At 50.3% G+C, this 21,695-nt stretch overlaps 2 protein-coding genes across 2 annotated transcripts in view; one reads left to right on the forward strand and one right to left on the reverse strand.

The window, feature by feature from the left end:
* The window catches only part of Bcorl1 (BCL6 corepressor like 1), a 72,272-nt gene extending 66,284 nt beyond the window's left edge, over window positions 1-5,988 (forward strand). Inside the window, exon 16 of the mRNA XM_059250403.1 lies at window positions 1,065-5,988. Within this exon, the coding sequence (XP_059106386.1) occupies window positions 1,065-1,347 (283 nt within the window). The 3' untranslated portion in view covers window positions 1,348-5,988. The remainder of the gene's footprint in view (window positions 1-1,064) is intronic.
* A 1,416-nt stretch (window positions 5,989-7,404) lies between these two features.
* Window positions 7,405-19,732, reverse strand: Elf4 (E74 like ETS transcription factor 4). The gene is made up of 8 exons (XM_059250322.1): window positions 19,462-19,732; window positions 16,516-16,687; window positions 16,092-16,184; window positions 14,521-14,712; window positions 13,619-13,702; window positions 13,343-13,535; window positions 12,378-12,755; window positions 7,405-11,264 (listed from the first exon to the last, which is right to left on the reverse strand). The coding sequence occupies exons 1-8, from the start codon at window positions 19,531-19,533 to the stop codon at window positions 10,460-10,462; spliced, it is 1,989 nt and encodes a 662-aa protein (XP_059106305.1). The 5' UTR covers window positions 19,534-19,732; the 3' UTR covers window positions 7,405-10,459.
* Window positions 19,733-21,695: the final 1,963 nt, after the last annotated feature.

Here is a 21,695-nt window from a genome sequence, read left to right on the forward strand (position 1 = left end):
AACCACTGAGACCCAAATTGGTATTTTTTTGCTGGAAGCACGGAAGAGCCATTGAAGGCTATTCAGGAAAAGAATGGAGGATCAGATTTTCATTTTTGAAAACAGGATCCGAGGGACTCTGAGAAGCCTTTACCTGTGTTCTTGGGTATGTCTTACTTTCTGCTCAGCACCTCTTTTTTTTTTAACCTTCGTACTTAAGCCTGTATTAAAATAGCTTTAGTAGTCCCCTCCCTCTTCAAGAGAAAGGATTCAACAGGGACAGAGGGAGCAAGTGTAAGGCTGGTGCAGTGTAGCACAGCCCGCAAGTGGCAAAGGCTGGAGCTGAGAGAGTAGAGTGGCTATGAGGAAGAACTGTAACCTGGGACCACTAACTCAGGGAGAATGGAAGTCCATGGAAGTGCTTGACTGTTGACCGGCCTCCGCAGCACCCTCCCAGCTATGCTAAGGCTGCCGCCCAGTCAGATGTGCTCCACAAGGGCAGACTGGCTGTAATGGGAGCCCTGGGCCTGCAGAAACACTGGTGCTGCTGCTGCTGCTGCACTGGAGGAAAAAAGTTGTCTAATGCATTCCAGAGCCAAGGAGAAATGCCTTTTGGATTACCCGCAGTTGAGGCCTTTCTCCACAGCTCCACCTCCACGAGGGAAGATCTAGGAGGACAAGTGAGGAAGAGTGACGTCAGGAGAGAGAAGCCAGGCAGGGTTGCCTGGAGTTGGTCAGGGTCAGGAACAAGTGGTCCCAGCAGATAGGAAAGGCCAGGCCATGGGGTAGCAGGCTAAGGCCCCAGGGAAAGCAAGCCCTGAGAGAGCTGTTTCCCCAGGCTTGCCCTTTATGGAAGAGCTAGCCCATGGGGTGAGTGAGTACTCAAGGATGTTCAGCTAGAAGCTGGGGCAGGTATTGTGTTGTCCCAGCCTCATCCCAGAAACCTGTGCTTTCCTGGGAGGTAGCAGCGAGTCTCAGAAGTATGGGAGTGGGGGTCACTTGGTCCCCTGGCCTTCTGTGGTGCTTCTGGGGCCCCCACCCTTCCTCCTGAGCCTGCTTCCCTAACTCCATCTTTATCTCTCCAGACCCTGCAACTGGTTCCTCTTCACCGATGTCCTGAAGAGGCTGAAGCTTTCCTCAAGAATCTTTCAGGCCCGGTTCCCGCATCTTGAAATCACCACCCTGCCCAAGGCCGAGTTCTACCGGCAGGTGGCCTCAAGTCAGCTGCTGACCCCTGCTGAGAGGCCTGGGAGCTTGGAGGACAGATCTCCCCCAGGTTCTTCTGAGACTGTGGAGCTGGTGCAGTATGAGCCAGAGCTGCTGCGGCTCCTAGGGTCTGAGGTGGAATATCAGTCTTGGAGCAGTTGACAGAAACGGCCCCTCCCCCGTTCTTCTTTCTTCTCCTCCGAGTTCACCCTTCCCCCACCGCCTATGTCTCCCCCACCAAGCACCAGACTGCAGAATGAGGCAATAATACGGACCAACAAGAAGCCGCCTTATCAATGCCAGCATTAGTGACTGGATTTTTGTTTCGTTTTGTTTTTTGGGTTACAGTTAGTTCTCATCTCCCTGTTGTTGTTGTGGTTGGTGATGGGGGTGGAAAGTTGAACTCCACTTCTGAAGACAAGAGGTCTGGAGATGGTGGAAGGTGGCACCAGGGTCCCTTGGACTGGCTTCTATGCTTATGACCAAGACCAAACATGGACCTGGGTGGCTGTGGCCTGTCCTAAGGAGAAATGAGAAAAGCCCAAATCTCTCGAGTGCCCCTCCCTATCTCCCTGTTCTCTTCTGTCTTCCATAGTATTTATTTTATTAGTATTTAATTTGTATTGTTTCATTGGTTTCTGATAAGTCTGTATCACTGTGACGATTTGAGACAAGTTGTTGTATTGAGGGACTTTCTTTACCTCCTTTCCTTTTTCTTTCTGGGTAAGCTTTGGGGATGCTCCCTCCCTCTAAGAAAATTATTCCCAGGTAGTCTTTCCCCAGTTGGGGAGGGAGCAGGGTGAGGAAGGCTAGGGGGACATCATCATATGACTAAACATCCTGGCTGCTGCTGGCCCAGAGCTGGGGGGCTGGGGGCAAATCCCTGGCCTTTGGTGCTCCCCCACCCCCTGCCAGTTTTGCCCTACCCTGCCCTTTGTAGCAGCTCTACCATCTTGAGATGAGTGTGTACTGAGGAGAGGCTTCCTGAGTTACTCTAATAAAGGCAGGTTGAGAATGGGCCCGAGGGGTGAGGGTGCGTCCCTCACACTGCTCCGCTCAGAGTGCACAGTGTGAAGTTATCCTGGCATCTTTTGCCCTGTACCCATCCCCTCCTTGCCTCACCCTACCTACCCTGGGCTCCCTCCCCATCTTGAGATACTGAGCCTTTTCACCTCCCAGCCTTTGCCCTGCCATCCCTACCGCAGACGTCTGGCCCCCTTTCCCCGGCTCTCCTCCTTTGGAGTCCGCAAAGGGCCCTGGGACTGACTAGGCAAGGGCAGAGGCTAGTCTCTAGTCCGGCTCCACACCCACTTGGGGACTTGGAGCTGAGTGAGTGGCTCATGGGCCTCAGAAGCCTAAGTGTTAGATCTGTTATAGGAGAGTGGGGGGGGGGGAGCTGGGGTTGTTTCCATGGCCCCACCCCTCCACACCATCATCTTTCCCGCTCTTCTTATTTTTCTACCGATTGCTATTTTTCCGAACAATCCTTGTAGAGAGTATGTACCATCGAAAGGCAGGAGGGCCTTGCTGTGGTTGGCTCTGGATGGAGATGGTACAGTTTTATTGTACAGGTGCTAAACAACAAAAGAAGAAGAAAATGGAAAAAAAAGACAAAAAAGGAAAAAAAAAAAGCCAGTTTGGGGATGGGACAATCTGTTCTCTGGAGGCTCCTGACCCATTTAGGAGCATTGTTTCTTTTAACTGTGTGTGATTTTGTTCCCATGGGATTTTCTGGGCCCCCTTCTGTAGGACAGCCCCACCATCCTGCCCAATTGGTTTTGAACAATTGTTTTCCCTTTTTAACAACAACAAAGTTATATATATATATATATGTATATGTATATACGTATATATATGTATATATATATATATAAAGTTGAGGGGGTTTGGACTTCAAGTTTCTTTGTTGTGTTGGGATTTACGATCCTGTGTGGTTTATTTTGTTTTCTGTTGGCCTTTACTTTGTTTTGCATTTGGGTGTGTACTCTGGCTGCCCTTTATGTTTCGTTTTCAGCCACTGGCTGAGGAGTCAAAAACACTTGCATACTGAAAAACCTGTGTCAGGGCCTTTGTCTCTTGTCTTCACGCTTCTCCTCTTTGTGGCTTTTGGGGAGATAAGTGGTCCCTAGGGATACAGTGGGTGAAGGCAAGGCAAGATAGAGCTTTGGGTCATTAGGTCGGGGTGAGAATCTGGAAAGGAAGGATGGGCATGTCCCAGGGCCCCTGCCCACCTGAAGGTAAAATGGTCAACTTGGGGTTGCCTTCACCTGATGATGTGGGAAGAGCATTCCTTGTTTGCAACTGGAGTAACAGGAATAGGGGAGAGGCCTCCTATGGCTGCTGGGTGGTGGTGCGGTCCTCCCTAATCCAGTCGGAAATTATCTGCCCGCTGATTCCTCTTCATGCTGGGACTATCCACCTGGCTACACTGTCATTCCCCAGCCTGCCCTTACCCTTGCTAGCCTTCACTGCTGTACCAGTGCCTTACCTGCCCACCTGAGCAGTGCTGGCTCTCCACGATTCTAGTTTCCAATGACATAGCATAAACACAAGACACCTGTCCCTGGTTCTACAATTACTCCCACTTTTCGATAAACAGAAGTTAAAATGTGTCTTTGAGTGAGAGATTTTCTGAAGGTCTGGATCCTACAAACTTTTAAGCTCTGTGTCTTTGGGGCCTCTCACTGTAGCTTGAGTGGGCAGGCCACAGGAATGATGTATCTGGCTTCTTGGAGTCCAGTCATTGTCCAGGAGTAAACTTAAGTGCTCTCCTTACCCACACCTCAGAAACTTGCTTCTGCTTGAGTCTGCTCAGATACAGGAGCATCATCCTTTTTAGAGGCACAACACTAATCTGCCTCACTGCTGTTCCCCTCCCCACTTTCTGATCACAGGTCATCCCAAACACCCCATAGTGTTTCCCATTTCAGGTCCATCCTCTGTTTGAAACTTGCAATAAAAAGGCAAGCATACATGGTGGCACATGCCCATAATCCCAGCTTGAGGGAGTGGGGCATTGAGGCAGATGGATTGCTGTGAATTCTAGGTCAAGCCAGGGAGATATGGCAAGACCCTGTCCCAAAACAACAAGCAGGGTGTGGTAATGCATGCCTGTAATCCCACTTCTCTGAAAGACAGAGGCAGGAGGGTTTGAGGTCAGCTTGGGCTACACAGATGAGACCTTGTCTCAACAAAAAGGAACTTGAAGTTCAGAAGTCAGGCATGTCAGGAGGTTACAGAAGCCATGTATGTTGTGGTTTGACAGGATTCAGAGAGGCCCAAAATGCTGTGGGAGCTCAAAGGGCTGGACAAGGGCACCTGGATGATTGGAACACATGGCCTGGGAGAGATGACGAATGGTGTATACTTAGTATAAATAGTTATCAGGGGATGATGTTTGGATTGAGGGCGCAATCTGAGCAAAGGCTTGGAGAGGAGAATTTTTAAAAGAGTCAACAGCAGTTTCATATTTTCATGCTTATGGTTTTTTTTTTTTTACCCACACATTAACTGGAGACCATTGTCAGGTTATGAGAATCAAGGCTGGAAGCATGGACTGATACTAAAGCTAGTGGCCTTTTAAATCTGGAGTTAGACAGTTGTGAGCTGCCATGCGGGTACTGGGAATTAAACCGGTATCCTCTGGAAGAGCAGCCAGTGCTCTTAACTGTTGGGCCATCTCTCCAGCCCCAATTAAACTGGTGGCCTCTTAATTAAAAGTTCTTTGAGTGCTTTCCTGTGTGGAATAGGGAAGAGCTAATACCGCTCACTACTGTGCACCTTGCTTGAGAGCCTAATCTTTCCAGTAGGCGCTCAGTTTACCAAACTCTGGATAGATGAGACTTTATAAAGAACAAAATAAGAGTTTCGCTGAAGTCAGTTCCCCCTGTGCCAATGTCAGTTAGTATTGATCTTGCCAGGATGGTCCTCTTCTGGTGTTGAAAGCATCCCTATCAGCTTCTGGATTTTCATGCCTGGTCCCTAGATGATAGAGGTGATGGAGAGAGGTGAACTGGGCAGTACGTTGCCGCTTTCATAATCTGGTCTAATCAGGAAGTCTGTTGGGCATTTTATTGTGTCCGGTCTTGACGTGTTTTCAAAGAGTCAGGTATGCCCAAGGCATCCTGGACCACTATAAGGGAGTCACCAAATGTTCAGGCATGCTGGATTCAGAAGGAGGGCAGGCCTGGTTCTGTTTCCCCCCTAGAGGGATAGTTTCCACTATTAGGGCCCCCCCCACCACCACTGCAACGATGTGTCACTGGGTACATGATCCTCCCAGGCTCAGGGCCCCTTCTCCCGGAGCTTGGGTTCAAGCTGCAGACACATGCCTCGATCGTTTTCCAATTTCAAGAGAGAAAGTGGTGGTTCGTGATAGTGTCGCTAAAGGCAGGCCAAGGAGAGAGGAGCATTAGATCTAGGGCCTGTCGAGGGATTGGTGATGGCCCAGAGCTTGCTTTTGCTGTTCTAGGGAGAGTGCAGGGAGCCAGGGAGGCCAGCCGACTCTTGCTCACCTGCGAGAACGTGAGGCTGGGGGCGGGGCCAGGGAGCGGTTGGCCAATGAGGAGGAGACATTTCGTGGACAGCTGAACTCTCCTTGGGAAGGAAAGAGGACCGAGGGTAAAGTTCGAAGCTCCAGAGCTAGGGTGGTTGTCGGCGGGAACCAAAACCTCCCAGGGAGTCAGAGAACATGGTCAAGGGACAGGAAGACGCCCGCTTAGCCCGATCCTCTGGGAGCGGTGGGCCACGCCCTGGCCGCCCCTCCCTCCCCGGGCTCCGCCTGGCTGGCCCACCACCGCCGGCTCCACAGCGCCACCTGCTGGATATTGGCTTCTAAATCCGGCGCACGGGGCACAGGCGAGAGGAGGCTGCTGAGGCTGGGAGCCCAAAGTTGGCTCACCCTGGGACCAGCGACTCCAAAGCCCTAGGCAACTGCCTTTCTGAGTACAGTCAGCAAGCTTGTGACCATCAGAAAAACTTGTTTGTCTCCGCCCGAGGAGGGGGGGGTGACATTTCTACCTCAGTTCCACCCAGGGATGAGGAAATAGTGCTGATGCAGTCTCTGGAAGGGAGACAGTGGCAGTTGTTTGGGAGTCGCCTGTCAGCAAAGCATAGTCGAAAGCAACTCTGAGCTCCTGGTGAACCCAACGGTAAATAAACATATGGGTAAAAGGAGTAGCTGCCTGAAATGTTGCGTGATGGGTCAAAATGCTGTAGTAGGGGCCGCGGATGTAGCTCAGTTGGTAGAGTGTTTGTCCAGCATACAGGAAGCTCTGGGTTCCATCTTCAGCAGCAAATAAACGGTTTTGGCAACGAATGTATGTAATCTCAGAACGGGGTCACATAGTCAGCTTGGGCTCCATGAGACCCCCCCCCTCCCCCCAATGACATCAAAACAAAACATTGTGGTAGGATTGGCCTACCTGTCCTCTTCCTGCTGTTATGCAGAAGGTTGCACAATTGGAATCTGGACTCATTCATCTTTTCAATAAACATTTATTGAGCACCTACTGTGTGTCAGGCACTGTGGCTAGGTGCTGGGGATACATCATTGACTAGCACACAGCCCCTGTCCTGGAGGAGCTCACAGTCTATTGGAGGGGAAACGTACATAAACACAATTAAGGAACTACATACAATGTGCTACAGTAAGAGGTATATACAAAGTGCTGTGGGAGCCAGGGGGAGGGAAACACAGCGGCTGGGAGGTGTAGATCTTCACTTGACTCCTGACTCCATTAGGCCATCACAAAAGCCGGGCTATTTCTGCCACCTGACTCTGCTTAAAGTAAATCTTTCTCCTGAGGTTCTCCTCTAGTCTCTTCCAGAACTCTTGTCAGCAAGGGCTAGTTACCTGGGTAGCTAGTTTAACACTTTGTGTAGAAAAGAAACCAGACAGGGAGGTGTCTTTAGGATCAGAGGATGTTCAAAGTAATATAAATCTTGGGTGTTAAGATAGGGGACGGGGTGTACCGTGGGGGCACTGAGCCAGGAATAGCAGGCCCAGGGCAGTGAAGCACCCGGGGTAACTGTCTGAGGAGAGAGGAGGACAGGAGTCACCTACCTCTAGGTCCCCATCTCTCATCAGATCAATCAGTAACTAGTCATTGATGCTCATCTGCTATGTAGTCTGCCCCATTTTGTGGTGACACAGTGATGCCTATCCCTCATGAGCACACACACACATACACACATACACACACACACACACACACACACACACACACACACACACACACACACACACGACTAAATAGGTCCGGATCTAAACTTAAGGTCTATGTAACAGTTTGTGATTATGATAGAGATGTCACAGGCTGTTTATAATCGCCTGCCCATCAAGTGGCAGTTACAAGTTTAAGAATTAAACTTAAAAACTGGCTGCTTCTACCGAATTCAGTCTTGAGACACAATTTTTAGTTGTTAGTGAGGAGAGAAAACATTTTGGTTGAACAGAACCCAGGAAAGAAAAACGATAGGTGGGAATTTATGGCAGTAATAAATTCAAAGACCATGGAATCCTTTTGGAGCAGTACCTTGGAGTGGGGTGGGGAATATTACACAGGACCACCAGCTTTGAGCTTTGTTTCCTGGTGAGGCTGACACCAAATTTCAGATCTTTCTAGAATTACTGCCCATAGCTCTCCAAATGCTCCCCAATTCCTGCAGGACCCCTTGGGCCATGTCATGACTAAGAAACTAAAGGGTTAATGCTAGGCCTCTAGAATAGCCTGGAGGGTATTTGAAATATTGGCCCTACCTGCGGGCCAGGACTCACTGAAGGCCTTTTAGCAGAGAAGGACAGCATAACTGGCCTGCGAGATGAGAAGTCACATTGGACAGGGTGCTGAGCAGCATGAGCTAGGCTGCATGCTCTGGGAATGAAGGCAGGCTGGATGTCAGGAGATGAGGAGAGCGACAGGGCCACGTGCAGGTAGCCACCAGACATCTCAGAGATCTCAAGTCTAGGTCAGGAAGCAGCTCACTAGAGCTGTGAGCCACGGACTTAGAAAAGTAGGCTCTGGATTGCAAACTCATTTCAAAGACCTGGCCCATGACAATGGTGGGATCCTTGGAGAACACCCACATATAAAGAGATGATGAGGAGCCCACACAGAAACAGAAAGTACAATAGGTGGATGCACGGCAAGTGTGGGCTAACAAGGACTGAGAACCATGGAGAAGATGATTGTACTATAAAAAGTGTTGATGGCCCTAAGATAATTTCCTTGAAGTTAGGAAGTATATACAGATATTACATTCCAGGTTGCTGCAGGACCACCCCAACTCACACTGTGCCTTTGTGCTCATTAAAACTGGCTGAGCTGGGGGTGTAGCACAATTTATAAGCATGCTTGTCTAGCCTGCACAAAGCCCTGGGCTTGATCCACAGAAGCACACGAACTGGGCATGGTGGTACGCACCTGCAATTCTAGCATCACAAGGTGGAAGCAAGATAACCAGAATTTCAAGGTCATCTTCACCTACATAGCAAGTTCGAAGCCAACACGACTATAGGAGATACTGTCTCAAAAAACTAAAACCCAAATACAACAACAGCAACAATAACAGCAACAACAATGCTGAACTCTTCTCAAGATGCTTATTTCCAACAATCAAGAGATTGCCATCATAAGCTGACTTTATTAGCACAGACACTTCAGTGCCAATTGCTGGGAATGTAGCAAATGCACCTGCATAACCACAGATGGTTCCTTCCCCCAGGGAAGGAGACAGAACAGTAGAGGAGAATGATGACCAGCCAGGGAGGTAGTTAGGTCAAGTGGGTGCTTTGGCACAGAGGACATAGCAAAGGTCCTGGAGCACTGGTTCACATTAACCAAATTCACCAGAGGCTAGAGTTGCTTCTGGGCCCGACATCTCTAAGCATTGCCCCTAAACCTGGTAGGAGAGAGGCAAGCAGATTCAAGGAAGGGAGACGGAGGCCCTCAGCTGAGAGGCTGACTTAAGAGAGATTAGGAGAACCCTCTGCAGATGCAGAATAGAAGCAAAGAGTCGAGTAGTGCCGATGGGAGCTGTGGGAACTTAGGCGTGCTGCTCTGTCTTCTTGGTGAAGAAAGAACTGGGTTAGGTGGGACAGCCGGGGATGAAAAGCAACGGTCCACCTGAAGTCTTTCACAGCCACTGGGAGAGGGAGAGGGTGGGGTAGAGAGCAGAACTGTGTGGCTGGAGATGGAGTGCCACCCCACTAGCCTCAGCAACTCGTGCCAGGTGGAACATCTCAGGGCAAACGGAATGAGGAGGGAACCTGAGATAGGGATTGAAGAGCACTGTGCCAAGCAAAGCTATTGTCAAGCACAGGGCCAACCTTCCACAAGCAGCCAAGAGCCCTGGCCACAAGCATTCAGTCCATTCAGGTCTGGCTGGGGGTTTATCATTGGGGCGAACTATAGGTAAGTACTTTGCTCCACAACCTTCAGGGAAGTACTCCAGGTTCCAGCCTGATGGCAATGTGACTATGGCAAGCAATTGCTCCCACGGCTAGGTGTGCTCCTTTCCCTCCGCTATGCTGTTAACACACGTGACCTCTTGTTCTTAGCAATGTCTTCTTGGCATGTGCACCCAGTGAAGCTCTCCTACCTAGACCTGTTCCATCTCCGTGACATCTCTCTAGACTGGGGGCATCCAACTGCCACTTTCTATTCTCAGAATGGCATTGTGGCTAGCAGGGGTGTGTGTGTGTGGAGAAAGAGGGGGGGGCGCTTTCTCTTAAAACTGCCTCATGTCTGTGGCTGACCTAAGAATGGACGGACACATGCACACATACAAGCACACGCACACACACTTACTTGAAGAAAAGACCTGACATCGACATCCCATCCTCCTCAAAGAAATGAAGACACAGATCCACAAGTGCACACAAATGCGTACAAAGATATTCACATATGGGATGGTAAGTTCCCTGCGTAGGGAATAGAGATAACGAAGTATGACCAGGCTTAACTCTTCCCATGCGGCCTCTGACCAGCTCTGGCCACACGCTGTTTCCTGGCTTGGGGCTTTCCCTCCATCACCAAGTTAGCCCATTATCCTTCCAAGAGTATATCTATTCCCTAGTGCTCTTGAAGGCCATGGTCTGATGCCAGGGATGCTTGAGCTGGGCATAGTCTGATCATAACGATGTCAAAACAGGCCTGGGGACTTGGTATCAAATGTATCCCACCTCATTAGATGGAAGGGCAGGTATTTATTTAAGTCCACATGAAAACGCTTCACAATTTTGCCGGGTAGGTCATACTTTTGATCCCTTTGTTTATATGTCATGAGGCTCCATCTTAATGAGGGAAGTGGGGTTGAATGGGGAGAAAGGGGCTGGGGTGGGAGATCTGGTCAGCAGGCTCCCAGATGTGCTCACACTAGGCTCAGCTACAAGCAGGGACCCCGAGCCCGATGAGAGCTCCAGTTCAGCCACTGGGGTTAGCCCAACAGTGGGGCGGCTGGGGGGAGAGAACGTCTGGTTCCCCACAAGGCTCAGGTTGTGGGAAGCCCTTGAAAGCACCTGACCCTGAAGTGGCTGAAGATGGGCCTGATCTCTCAGGAGCTCTCTCAGGGTCTCCTCAGGAACCAACAGCCCCTCCACGGGGGGCCCAGTCACCACACCCTGCACATATGAGGGGGACCTCAAGGGCCCCTCCTTTACCCCAGGCACTGATGTGCCACCAGAAGTCCTAATAAAGGCAGCAATGACAGTCCCAGGGGGCTGAGAGCTAGGCCCTGCTGACCCAGCACCTATGACCTGGGAAGGTACTGGGTTGCTCGGATGGTTAGCCCCAGCCAAAAGTTGAGGGAGGCCACTGAGGATCAATGGGGCCCCTTGGGTTGCCACCTGGTTCTCCTGGAAACTGGTGTTCAGGGGGAAGGAGGCCTGCAAAGTGAAGGTGTCCTTGAACGTTGACACCTGTGGAACACTCTGGAGAACCAGTTGAGTAGGAGCAGTAGTACTGGCGGGAGGCCCATTGGTCAGCACCGTAGTCAGCGGGATGGTCTGCAGGGTGACGGTGGAGCCCGGTCCCACAGGGGCCACTCCCAGGTGGATGTTACTGGGCACTGAAGAAGTACTGAGAAGAAACAGAAAACAGAGCTGGTTAAGGCCGGAAGCACCCTAACTGGCTAGGAATGAGGGCACCAGAGGAATGGAGCTATGCATATGCTGTGCCTTTATTACCCTAGCTAATATTTATTAATGTGTATAGGTCAGAGATTGTTCTAGAAGACTGACACTGTCTAAACTTCAAAACCACCCATGAACTGAATAAGCATCACCTAACTGTACAGTCTGAGGAAACGGAGGTACACAGTTCACAGCCCAGAGCTAGTAAAGACTGGAGCAAGGACTTGGCATGCAAGCCTTGTGAAACCTAGAGCTCACGTTCCTCCACATTCTACTCGACTGCTTCCCCTCCTCTAAAGACTGTCCCCATGACCCAAACCAATGTAGCAGGAGGTGCAGACATGGCCCCAAATCCAATCTCTCCAGAGAGAACTGTAGGTCCCTTAGCATCAGAGAGAGTGAGTGCTTGCCAAGAGGCATGGAAGGCAGTGTTACGTCTGCAACACACGTAATCGGTTGTGAAGTGCGAGACTTAGTGGCATGGGTCCAGATGGAGAAGCCCCAGATGGCTTCTGAGGACACACTCCGGTGTCACAAGAACAGCCATATATATCTTCCCCAAGTGAAGTGCTGGCGTTGGATTACCCTGGCATGAGATCTCAGGCAAGTCATGTTTCTCTCTCTTGCTCGCTAAAGATTTATTTTTTAATTGCATTTTTATGGTTAAAAAATTACTTCGTTAATTTTTACTTTTATATGTGTGTGTGTGTGTGTGTGTGTGTGTGTGTGTGTGTGTGTGTGTGTGTGTGCAGTGAGACCAAAAGAGCGTGCCAGGTCCTCTGGAGCTGGAGTTACAGGTGGTTGTGAGCTACCCAATCTACATGCTGGGAACCAAACCTGGGCCCTCTGCAAGAGCAGTTCACACTCTTAACCACTGAGTCATCTCTCCAGCCCCATCACTCCTCTCTTGAACAGGACGTGCTCTGCTTGCATCTCAGCAGGTTCTGTTAAGATCCCACAAAACTGGAAACACAGCCGAGCTTCACAGGAAGGTGACAACTGGCCCCCTCCACACAGCATGAGGCACTAAAGAAGACTCCGATTACTCTGGTGCCCTTACCTCACAGTTTTGGTGAGCTTGGTCTGGCTCTGTAGTGGAGAGATAAGCATGGTGGAGGTCGTGGGAACCTCCTCGTCCACAGACAGCCCTAACTCCAGGTTTGCGGACGGCTGGAGACCAGTGTGGTGAACCTTTGGCTTCTCCCAGGAAGGGCTATCCTTGTCCTGGGAGGAGGCTCTGGTTCCAACCCTGGAGCTGGCTCTCCGGATGGTGCTGGTGGAGGGCGTGGACGAAGTGGAGGCCTGGGGAGGGGCTTCCGGTGTTTCAGCGCTCTCCTCCTCATCCTCGATCACCACCAAGTCCTTAGGCATCTCCTTAAACTGGTAGACCAGCCTCTGCCCTTCCACTTTGGCCAGGATTCCTCTTTGGTAGTAATATCTGGAAGGACCAACAGGGGATTGCTGGCTTCAGCAGAGTTGAAGAAGGAGGCCCTGTCTCTCCATCCACCCCACACGCTAGTCTCTAGGGCAGGGCAAGCACGGGACTGAGGTGGGCTGGGGAGCAGCAGTCCAGGGGTGGGCTGGGAGGAATGGCCAACTCTTAGACACAAAGAGCTTTGTAGGACATTTGAAGTTTTTACAGTCTAACAGATGTACAAAAAGGGGTCTTCAATGCCAACCCCCACACTGCTTTGCGGCTGAGGACAGTGGCTGAGTGAATGGAAATGAGCGAAGGATGGACCGTGGAGATTCAACAATTCAACAATGGCCTGAGAACCCATCTGGGACAACTCAAGGCCATCTCTGGCTTCTGCAATGTGAGGGGATTGGGTGTGTGTGGAGCTAAAGCACCCTTTCAACACAGACATGCAAGAGGAGTCTTGAAGAAGAAAAAGGGAGTGTTGATCCACATCCTAGAAGGGACTGGTCAGGCCTTCCTTCAAATGGGAGAGCCTCCTTGGGCACAGGAAATCTTGGTAATCCCTTGGGGGGGGGGCAGGAATCCTATGTCTCCACAACTCCTACCTTAGAGCCCGGCCCATGGTCTCATAGTTCATGTCAGGCTTGTTTTTCTGCTTGCCCCACAGCTTGGACACAGCCTTGGAATCCACCAACTTGAAGATGCCTTTCTCTCGCTGGGTCCACTTGATGTACTTGGGGCAGGTGTTTCTGTCTTGCAGAAGAGCCAGGAGGAACTCCCACAGATAAATGGTGCTGCCTGCACAGGGGGAGACAGTGAGGGGCAGCTCAGGTCTGAAATTAAGGGGCACCCTACCCATCTCATCTGAGCTCCAGCTCTACCTTTGCCATCCTTGGATTTCTTCCGTATGGGCATGCTGGGGTCAGTGACAGGTGAGGTACTTCGGCTGTTCTTTGTCTTCCGGCCTGTGAGGAGAAAGTGGGTAAGCAGAAAGCTGAGGTCCAAGTTAGCTGGGCAAGCTGCATATGACAGGACCAACCACCATGGGCGAGCTAGGTCACTAAGGCAGGAGGTCCATCCAATCCTCCAGATCCACAGCCACCAGGTATCTGCCCCATCCATTTCAGTCTCTAAAGTTAACTCCACATCAAGGCTACCACACAGGGAGATGCAAGGTCTGCACAATGGGTGCCTTTAGAAGAACAGCTAGGCCAGAAATTCCTGACCTAACTTTTGGGATGGGAGACAGCCTTAAGGTGTCTGTGTGGTGCAGGTCAGTGTAGTACAGAGATAGGAGTAGGCATTCTGACGCAGTATCAAGCAGCCCTCCCCTAAGTAAATCAATAACACACGAGCTTGGGAAAGCCCAAAGTCCTTGCATCGATGGCCTGTTTCATAAGTGCAATAGAATCTAGATAAGCATACAGCATGACTCATTTTTATGTGAAGGCCCCCAAAGTCCAGGAACTAGCCAGGAGTCTAGGCCTGGTGTCCCAACACCCAACCTAGGAGCCAACCAACCGAGACTATTGGCATTGCTAGAGGAGTTTATGAATGTGCTGAACAGACAGGAGAAGAATGAGAAAGGCCAGGCTTTGGGATGGACCCCTAATGAAGCCAAGACTTACAGAACAGTGACCTTTAGTTCATCCCTGCTAGACCAAAGAGATATATCATCCTATATTAATACCCCTGTGAGCCTCAAGGCACTCAGTCCTTGGGCCTCCCAGTCCTCCAAGGCTTTCCCTACCAAAGACGAGTATAGACTCTCCCACGCCCTTACTTCTCTTCCTTGACTTCCCCGTCTTCTTAGGACTTTCCTCTCTGGAGACCCTCTCCTCCAGAGACTGCTCCTTCTGGTCATCAACATCGCTTGTCTTCTTCGGCTCTTCAGGTTCCGAGGCAGAAAACAGGAGGTTGGGCAGACTGATGGCCTGCGCAGAGTCTGAGTCTTGAAGTATTTCAGGTGTGCTGACTGCAAGAAGAAAGGGCCGTGGTGGGCAGAGCCAAGGGCAAAGAGAGCCTTCATCTTCCTTCTCTGGTGCTGTGGCTCCAGAGGAAAATGCTCGGCATGGAGGATGATGGGGGTGCCATTCTCCATAGCCCCAGCCATAGGACACACCTAAAGCTGCCTCGGGGGTCTCACCCCATGAAGGGGTGGAACACCTGCGGAGCTGTAGACATCGATCTGCCCCAATCACCACGGCTACATTTATCGCTCACTACCAGTAGTGGGGAAGGGAAGGTCCAGGCTGCATTCGGAGAAAGGACTTAAAGGATTTAGTCATCCACTCATCTGACAACCCAAAAGGACTTCAGAAAGCATTAAGCCCAATTCCTCTGCTTTCCTGATTGGGAAACTGAGAAACGGCAAGTCATGTGCCGTGGTCACACAGCAATAGGGGTACATGTTGGCACTCAGTATCTGTTGAGTCCTGGCTGAATATTAGTGAGAGGCAAGGGGAGAAATTTTCTTTAGCCTCAGAGATTATTTTTGTCCTCAATTATGTCATAGTACCCCCTTGGGCAAGGGCAATTGAGTTGGGGGACTCTTTGGAAGCATTTGAGTACCTTTTGGAGAAGGAACTAAGAGGCGCGCTTCCTGGGGGAGGGGGCGGTCTTATAAGGAGCTAGAGGCCACAGAGGATCAACAGGTATCTGCATCCTCTTAGAATCTGGCCTTCAAGAACAGGCAGCAGGGGCTGAGAGGCAGTTCTATGGGTAAGGCACTTGCTGCCAAGTCTTATGATCTGAGTTTGATCCCCAGGACCCGCACGATGGGAGGAGAGAATTTGTCCTCTGACCTCCACACTCACGTCATGGCATATGCATATGCCCCTACACAAAATACAATTTAAAATTTAATAAATGGGGTTGGGGATTTAGCTCAGTGGGAGAGCGCTTGCCTAGCAAGCGCCAGGCCCTGGGTTCAGTCCTCAGCTTCGAAAAAAAAAGAAAAAAGAAAAAAATTAATAAAAATATTTCAAAGGATTATTCATTCTCTTTTCTCAGATGTAGAGTTCTTTAGAGATGGCAAAGACAGCTGCTCAACAATGTGAAACCACTTATCATTGCTGAGGTGGACCCTTCAAGATGACTAAGGTGGTAACAATTTGTTGTATGTATATTTGTCAAAAAACTGGTGAAATAACACCAACATTTTCCTTGCCGTCTTGCCCTTGTCTCCGGTGCCTTGCTGACCCTCTCCTGTCAGCCCGGGCCTGAGTTTCTTCCCACATGTACTGATGGATGGGAATCCCTAGACCTGATGTGCATGTGCCTGAAAACCGAATGTGAAGATGTAAAGAGGACTGTTGGTCACCTTGAAGTCGGGTACTTTGACTTCACACTTACAGATCTGCTTCTCATCCAGGACGTCGTTGGGAGATTCCACATTGAACAGGACTTCAGTAGATGACACAGTTTGTGAGGTGGACACATTGTCATCTGGTTCCGGGTTCCAAGGGGTGAGGGTAGAAAGGAGAGTTCTGTTAGGCTTCAGAACAGTTATAATGAGGGCCGACCCGAGGATGGACTCTATGGAACAGCTGGACAGACACCAGATTCCCTCCCACCCAATTCCCCTCCCCAACCTGGGTTCCATTCTTTGTGCCACCACACCTGATGAATTTATGAATGGATTGAGATGGTTCCCCCCTCTTTTATGGGAAGTCTTGCCCATTATGTGGGGTTACTAGCAGCCACAGTGGGCTGCTGTTCCCTGAAGGCAGAATTCCTTTCTCCACCATACACCTTCCCCGACCAGAAAGGAACAGACCTGCCAGCAAAATACCGCCTTCTAGGATCTGATCCTGTGTCATGCACAAGGTCCTGTCCCTTATGATGCCATTGTGGACGTCATCCAGATCCAGTCCCGAGTACAGATGCAGTAATTCAGGATAGGGGACCTGCTCCACGATCACAGCTGGGAACACTGAAGGGTCTTCCAGCTGTGGAGAAGAAAGAGATCCAGGTCAAGGCTCATCCACTTCTTCCAAGAAGCCCACCCTATCAGATGCCAAGGCCAACCTCATTAGGTGTTTGTTTTTAAATTACATCTTTATTTTATTCTTTTTAGAGGTGGGGCATACCACAGCATGTGTGTGGTGGTGGTCAGAGGACATCTTGCTGGAGTTGGTTCTCTTCTTCCATCATATGGGTCATTAGGCTTTGCAGCAGGCACCTTTAATTTCTAAGCCATATTGCCAGCCCCCTAGGTGATGCTCTAAGTGGGATCTTGATGAATAGAGATGGCTTAACTCTACGGGACATTCACTCAGCCAAGTATTTTGTGTATGTGCAGTACTGGGGATGGAACTCAAGGCCTTGTACATGCTAAAGATGTACTTTACCAGTGATCCCGGGCAAACATTTTTTGATTTGTTGGGTTAGACCATGGTCTGAGGTTAGAGCTGAGTCTATGAGAAGAGTCACTAGTGGTGAGGGATTGATTGATGGCAAGTACTCTGAAGCTGCATGTGACTAGTGGTCCTATATTGCACTCCACAAATATAGAACATTTCTAGCATCCCATAAAATTGGATTGGATTGCACTGATCTTGAGCCAGATTGCCTGGATTTTAAACCGTCTGTTATTTCCTAGTACTATGACCCTAGGAAAGTTCCCTAACCGTTCTGTGTGTCAGTTGCCTTATTCATAAAACCGAGTTACCCGTATTATTGATCCCATAGATTGTTTAACCAGATCAGTAAACATAATGCATTCACAACAGGTCCTGGCATACAATAAGTTATCATTAGGTAGCTGGAGCCTCTAGGAAACAAATGTTTTGGTTCTTTGAAAAATGTCAGTGTTTTACCTACATGTATCTATGTGCACCATGTGAGTGTCTGGTACTCACAGAGTCAGAAGAGGGCTGTTTGGAACTGGGGTTACAGCAGTTGTGACCTGGCAGATGTGGATGCTGGGAACCTCACTTGGGTCTTCTGTAAGAGCAACAAGTGCTCTTAACTGCTGAACCATCTCTCCAGCCCCATGTTTTGTTTCTTAACCTAAGTACATTCATGTTCCTTTCTAGTCTGTCAGTCAGTCTGTCTGTCTGTCTATCTATCTATCATCTATCTATCTATGACTTATGAGTTCTCTTATATTTCTGACATTTAACAGCAAAGATTGTTTTCTGTGGAGTGAAAGGTAGATGAAAATGGAAAGGTATGGAGTGGAGACTGTCCCGTGGGGAAGCTAAGAAGCTGACATTCTAAAGGGAAGATTTGCTTAGGGGTTATATCAGAGAGGTGTGAAAAATGAAGGACAGGGGAAAGATGATAGAGGGAAGAAAGGAGGCAGGAGGAATAGAAGGAAGCAGAAAGCGAGGAAGAAAGAGAGAGGTGATTAATTTTTTGAGGTAAGTGAGAACAGATAATATGAAAGGGTAGGAGTTACCCAGGCAAGGAAAAGGGATGCTTCTTTTTCCTAGGCCAATGGGACAGAAATAGTAACAGAGGATGTTAGAGACAAATGGGAGAAGTTAGGGCAATTGAGGGCAGCCTCGGCTTTGAGTGTGTCTTGACTGGACCAGAGGCTATCCAATGCTGAGGGTAGGCTGTCCAGCGCTGAGGGTAGAGGGATGCTTGGAGTATAAAGAACAAGAATAGCTTTTGAGAGGACTGGAAACAAGTGACGATTATAAATAGCACTGGGAATCCAGGTAAGGTTAAACTTTTCTCCCCTTCTTATCTGATGCCTTCCTTGAGAAGGCATACCCCAGAACAGACAGACAACCAAGCTGAGTTATTTTTGTTCAAGAACCAACAGGTCAGAAAGTGCAATGTGCTCAAGGCCCACTAGAGGGCAGCCTTTGTTAAGACCAGTAAGAGCGTTTTCTACCCGCCCATAGATAGAGCATCGGACGCCCTCAGAGCTCTGGAAATATTCAGCTGGATCTTCTCTTGGACAAGATTTAGGATGTAGCAGCCAAATAGGGCAGGGGAAAGACTTGGGTAGGTGACACTGTGTCCCAACTGAGATTAAAACCCAGCATTGTTGATTTCGACTCTCCCTATTCTTGTTCCATGCCTGGCTGCCTCATCTTTCTCCTTGTGAAAGAGCTGAGTGGAAGGCTGCAGACCATCTAGCAGCACAGAAAACGCACCCTCCTAGCTTCGGGGCAACACAAGGGGTAGAGCAGTGGGCACCAGAGTACCCGGATCCTATTCCCACTTCTGCCGTAGCCTGAATCCTCAGGCTGAGAAGACATTTATGGGTGAGCCTACCAACTCTCTAGAGCCATGAATTGAAGATGCTAAGACTCCCATTCCACGTTGTAAGTCCAGCTGGCAGTGCCCTGTTTGCTATGTAGTTGTCCCAGCAGTTTTCTCCCTGTGACCCTGGGGCTGAAGGGAAGTAGCAGACACCCTACATGATGTTCAGTAGGATGTAAGTGTCCGCTTAGTCCCATTTGCCCATGGACTCACAGCTCAGCCGGTTGGCCTAATAATTACTTGGCCAGCAGGGTGACTGCATGTGCTGTAATGGTACGTAGCCAACCAACTCCCTGAGTGACCATCCAATGACACCTAGAAGTAGCTGGTGCACGGGCTGGCTAGCAAGCAGGTCCAGTGCTCTAACATAGCAGGTGCCTAATTGGTATTTGCTGACTAGTTCGCTGTCAGTCCCCCTGGACGCACAGGCTGGCTGTTGGTGTGTCTATGTCCCCCTGGCTGCTCATATTGGCTGACTGTGTTTTATTCCCACAGGCCATACCTGGTGGATGTCATCCATCCCGTTGCTTGCGAACTCAAACACCAAATCACTGGGCTGCAGGGCAATAGCCATACTGGCTTGTGCCAGAGCTGACAGTGACCGTCCCCCGGCTCCCTGGAGCTGCGGTGCTTTCTCGACGAAGAGATGTTATTCAGGTACCTTCGGATCAATCTAGTGCCTTCTCTGAGCCTCCGTGGAGGATATTCAGAGTTGGAGCGGGTGTGGCCTAGGCCAAGCTCAAGACTGCATGCTGGGCTAAGCCAACCACGAGAACAGCCTAAGGAGAAGGGAGACATGGAGACAGTGAGTAAGTCAACTTGCCTGAGCTCTGTGGCCGGATCAGCTGGTGAACTGGAGAGGATCTGCTGTGCCCAGACAGACTTCCAGCAGAGCGACAGCCGAAAGGGACCTGGCCTGGCACAAGGCAGTAGCAGGAAAAACCTCCCTAACTACCCTGGCTGGGGACAGACTCATGTAGGTGTGGGTGTGAGAGGAGCCAGAGTGCTCATGGGCTCAGTTTACCTTAGAAGTGAGGCCCAGCTGGCTCAGAGGAGCAGTCTGTAGAGGAAGCAATGTCTCCCTGGCGGGGGAGGGGAGGGGTGTCACGGCTGGTCATATGCCTTGCATGCTTATTAGCAACCCCACCCCCACTGTCCACCACAGGGTGGCCTCCCTCTGGTGCTGCATGTGGCTTTGTGCTCGTGGCTTAGCTTTGCTTTCAGTTTCAAGACTGAACTGTCACCCTGCCTGGGAACTTGTGAGGAGAACCCCGGCTGGGGGGAGGGGCCAGCAGAACCTTCCTCATCCTCTAGGGCTGGCCCAGCCCCCATATTCCAGGAACCCTCAGTCAGCTGAAGTCTCTCCCCAGTGCCTCGTAAGCTAGCAAGGCCTCGCAGCTGTCTGTCGCTTCCACTGCCTCTACTCCTCCACTGCCAGAGCCCCAGGGTGCTTCTTGCATGGTCACACCCATGGCCAACTCCCAGAGACCTGATCTCCACAGACTCTCTGTCCGTCCGCCCGACAGCCTGCTCTGCTCTGCTCTCCCACCGGGAACACACTGGCCTTTGCACTTATCCAGGTACCAGGTTTTTCGCCCTTTGGGGTCCTTTCAGTGTGTGATGTGTTTTCAATGTGTGGATAACTCCAAGCAGGCCGATTCAACCGCCACCGGAGCCAGGAGAACACAGGCTACCCACAAGAGCACCATCCCAACTCCTTGCCACTCTGTTAGTAGAGTCAGGGTGACAAATCCTTATCCTGGCTGGGAAATAAATGAGGAACAGATGGGGGGGGCAACGAGGGGTGGCACAAGTGACCTCTCCGATGACCGCTCTCCTCCACAGGAGACACCCAAGCCTCTCCCACTTCCTTTCCGTTAGCCCACAGGGCTAGCCCCGCCCAGTCTCCGCCCCCACACCTTTCCACCCACTCCATCAAACAGCCTGGAGAAGTAGCTCAGCTCAGCTTTACCCATCAGAGTTGAATTTCCCTTTGGATGGAAGAGAGAAATCTGTTAGGTCCATCCTCAGTTGGACCGTAAGGGTGGGAGGGTGGTGGTGGTGGTGGTAATAGCCTTGTTCTGGTTCCATGATTCCACCTTGCCCCACCCAAACCTGCGTGGGACCCTATCCCTCAGTGGCCCGCAAGACCTAGCAGTACCATCTGTGCCTGGCTCCCCTAGCCTGAGTGCCCTCAAGGCCAGCATTCCGATGCTCCTGCCCTCCCACAGGCCAGTCTGTCTGCCCTTAGGAAACATTCTCATAGTAATCCAATGAAAGACGCTCACTTTCATCTAAACCCACTTTGTCTCCGCATGAAACTTCTGCCTCTGCTCCCGCCCCAGGTCATTCACAGGGGCCCTTCTTTTTGGGTTTGTTTGTCTTCTTGTTTTCTCTTCAGACACCAGCGTTTCATTTTCAAAAGTTCTGCTGGCGCTATTTGCTTAGGAAACCTCGATGCATTTTCCTTACCTCCCCTATTAGGCACTGGCTTGTGCTCGGTTTATGGAATGAACACAAGAAAAAAGGAGGAGTAGTGGGCGTGGTACCCCATGCCCGTAATCCCAATATTTGAGAGGCTGGGGTGGATAGATCACGGTGGTCCAAGGCTAGCTTGGACTATAAAAACCAGGTTTGGGGAGATAGCCCAATCTTTAAAGTACTTTCCATGAAAGCATTGAGCACCCGAGCTCAATGAAAAAAAGCCAAGTACAATGGAGCATGCTTATAATCCCA

The sequence above is a fragment of the Peromyscus eremicus genome, chromosome X (assembly GCF_949786415.1).
Source record: "Peromyscus eremicus chromosome X, PerEre_H2_v1, whole genome shotgun sequence".
Taxonomy (NCBI): Eukaryota; Metazoa; Chordata; class Mammalia; order Rodentia; family Cricetidae; genus Peromyscus; species Peromyscus eremicus.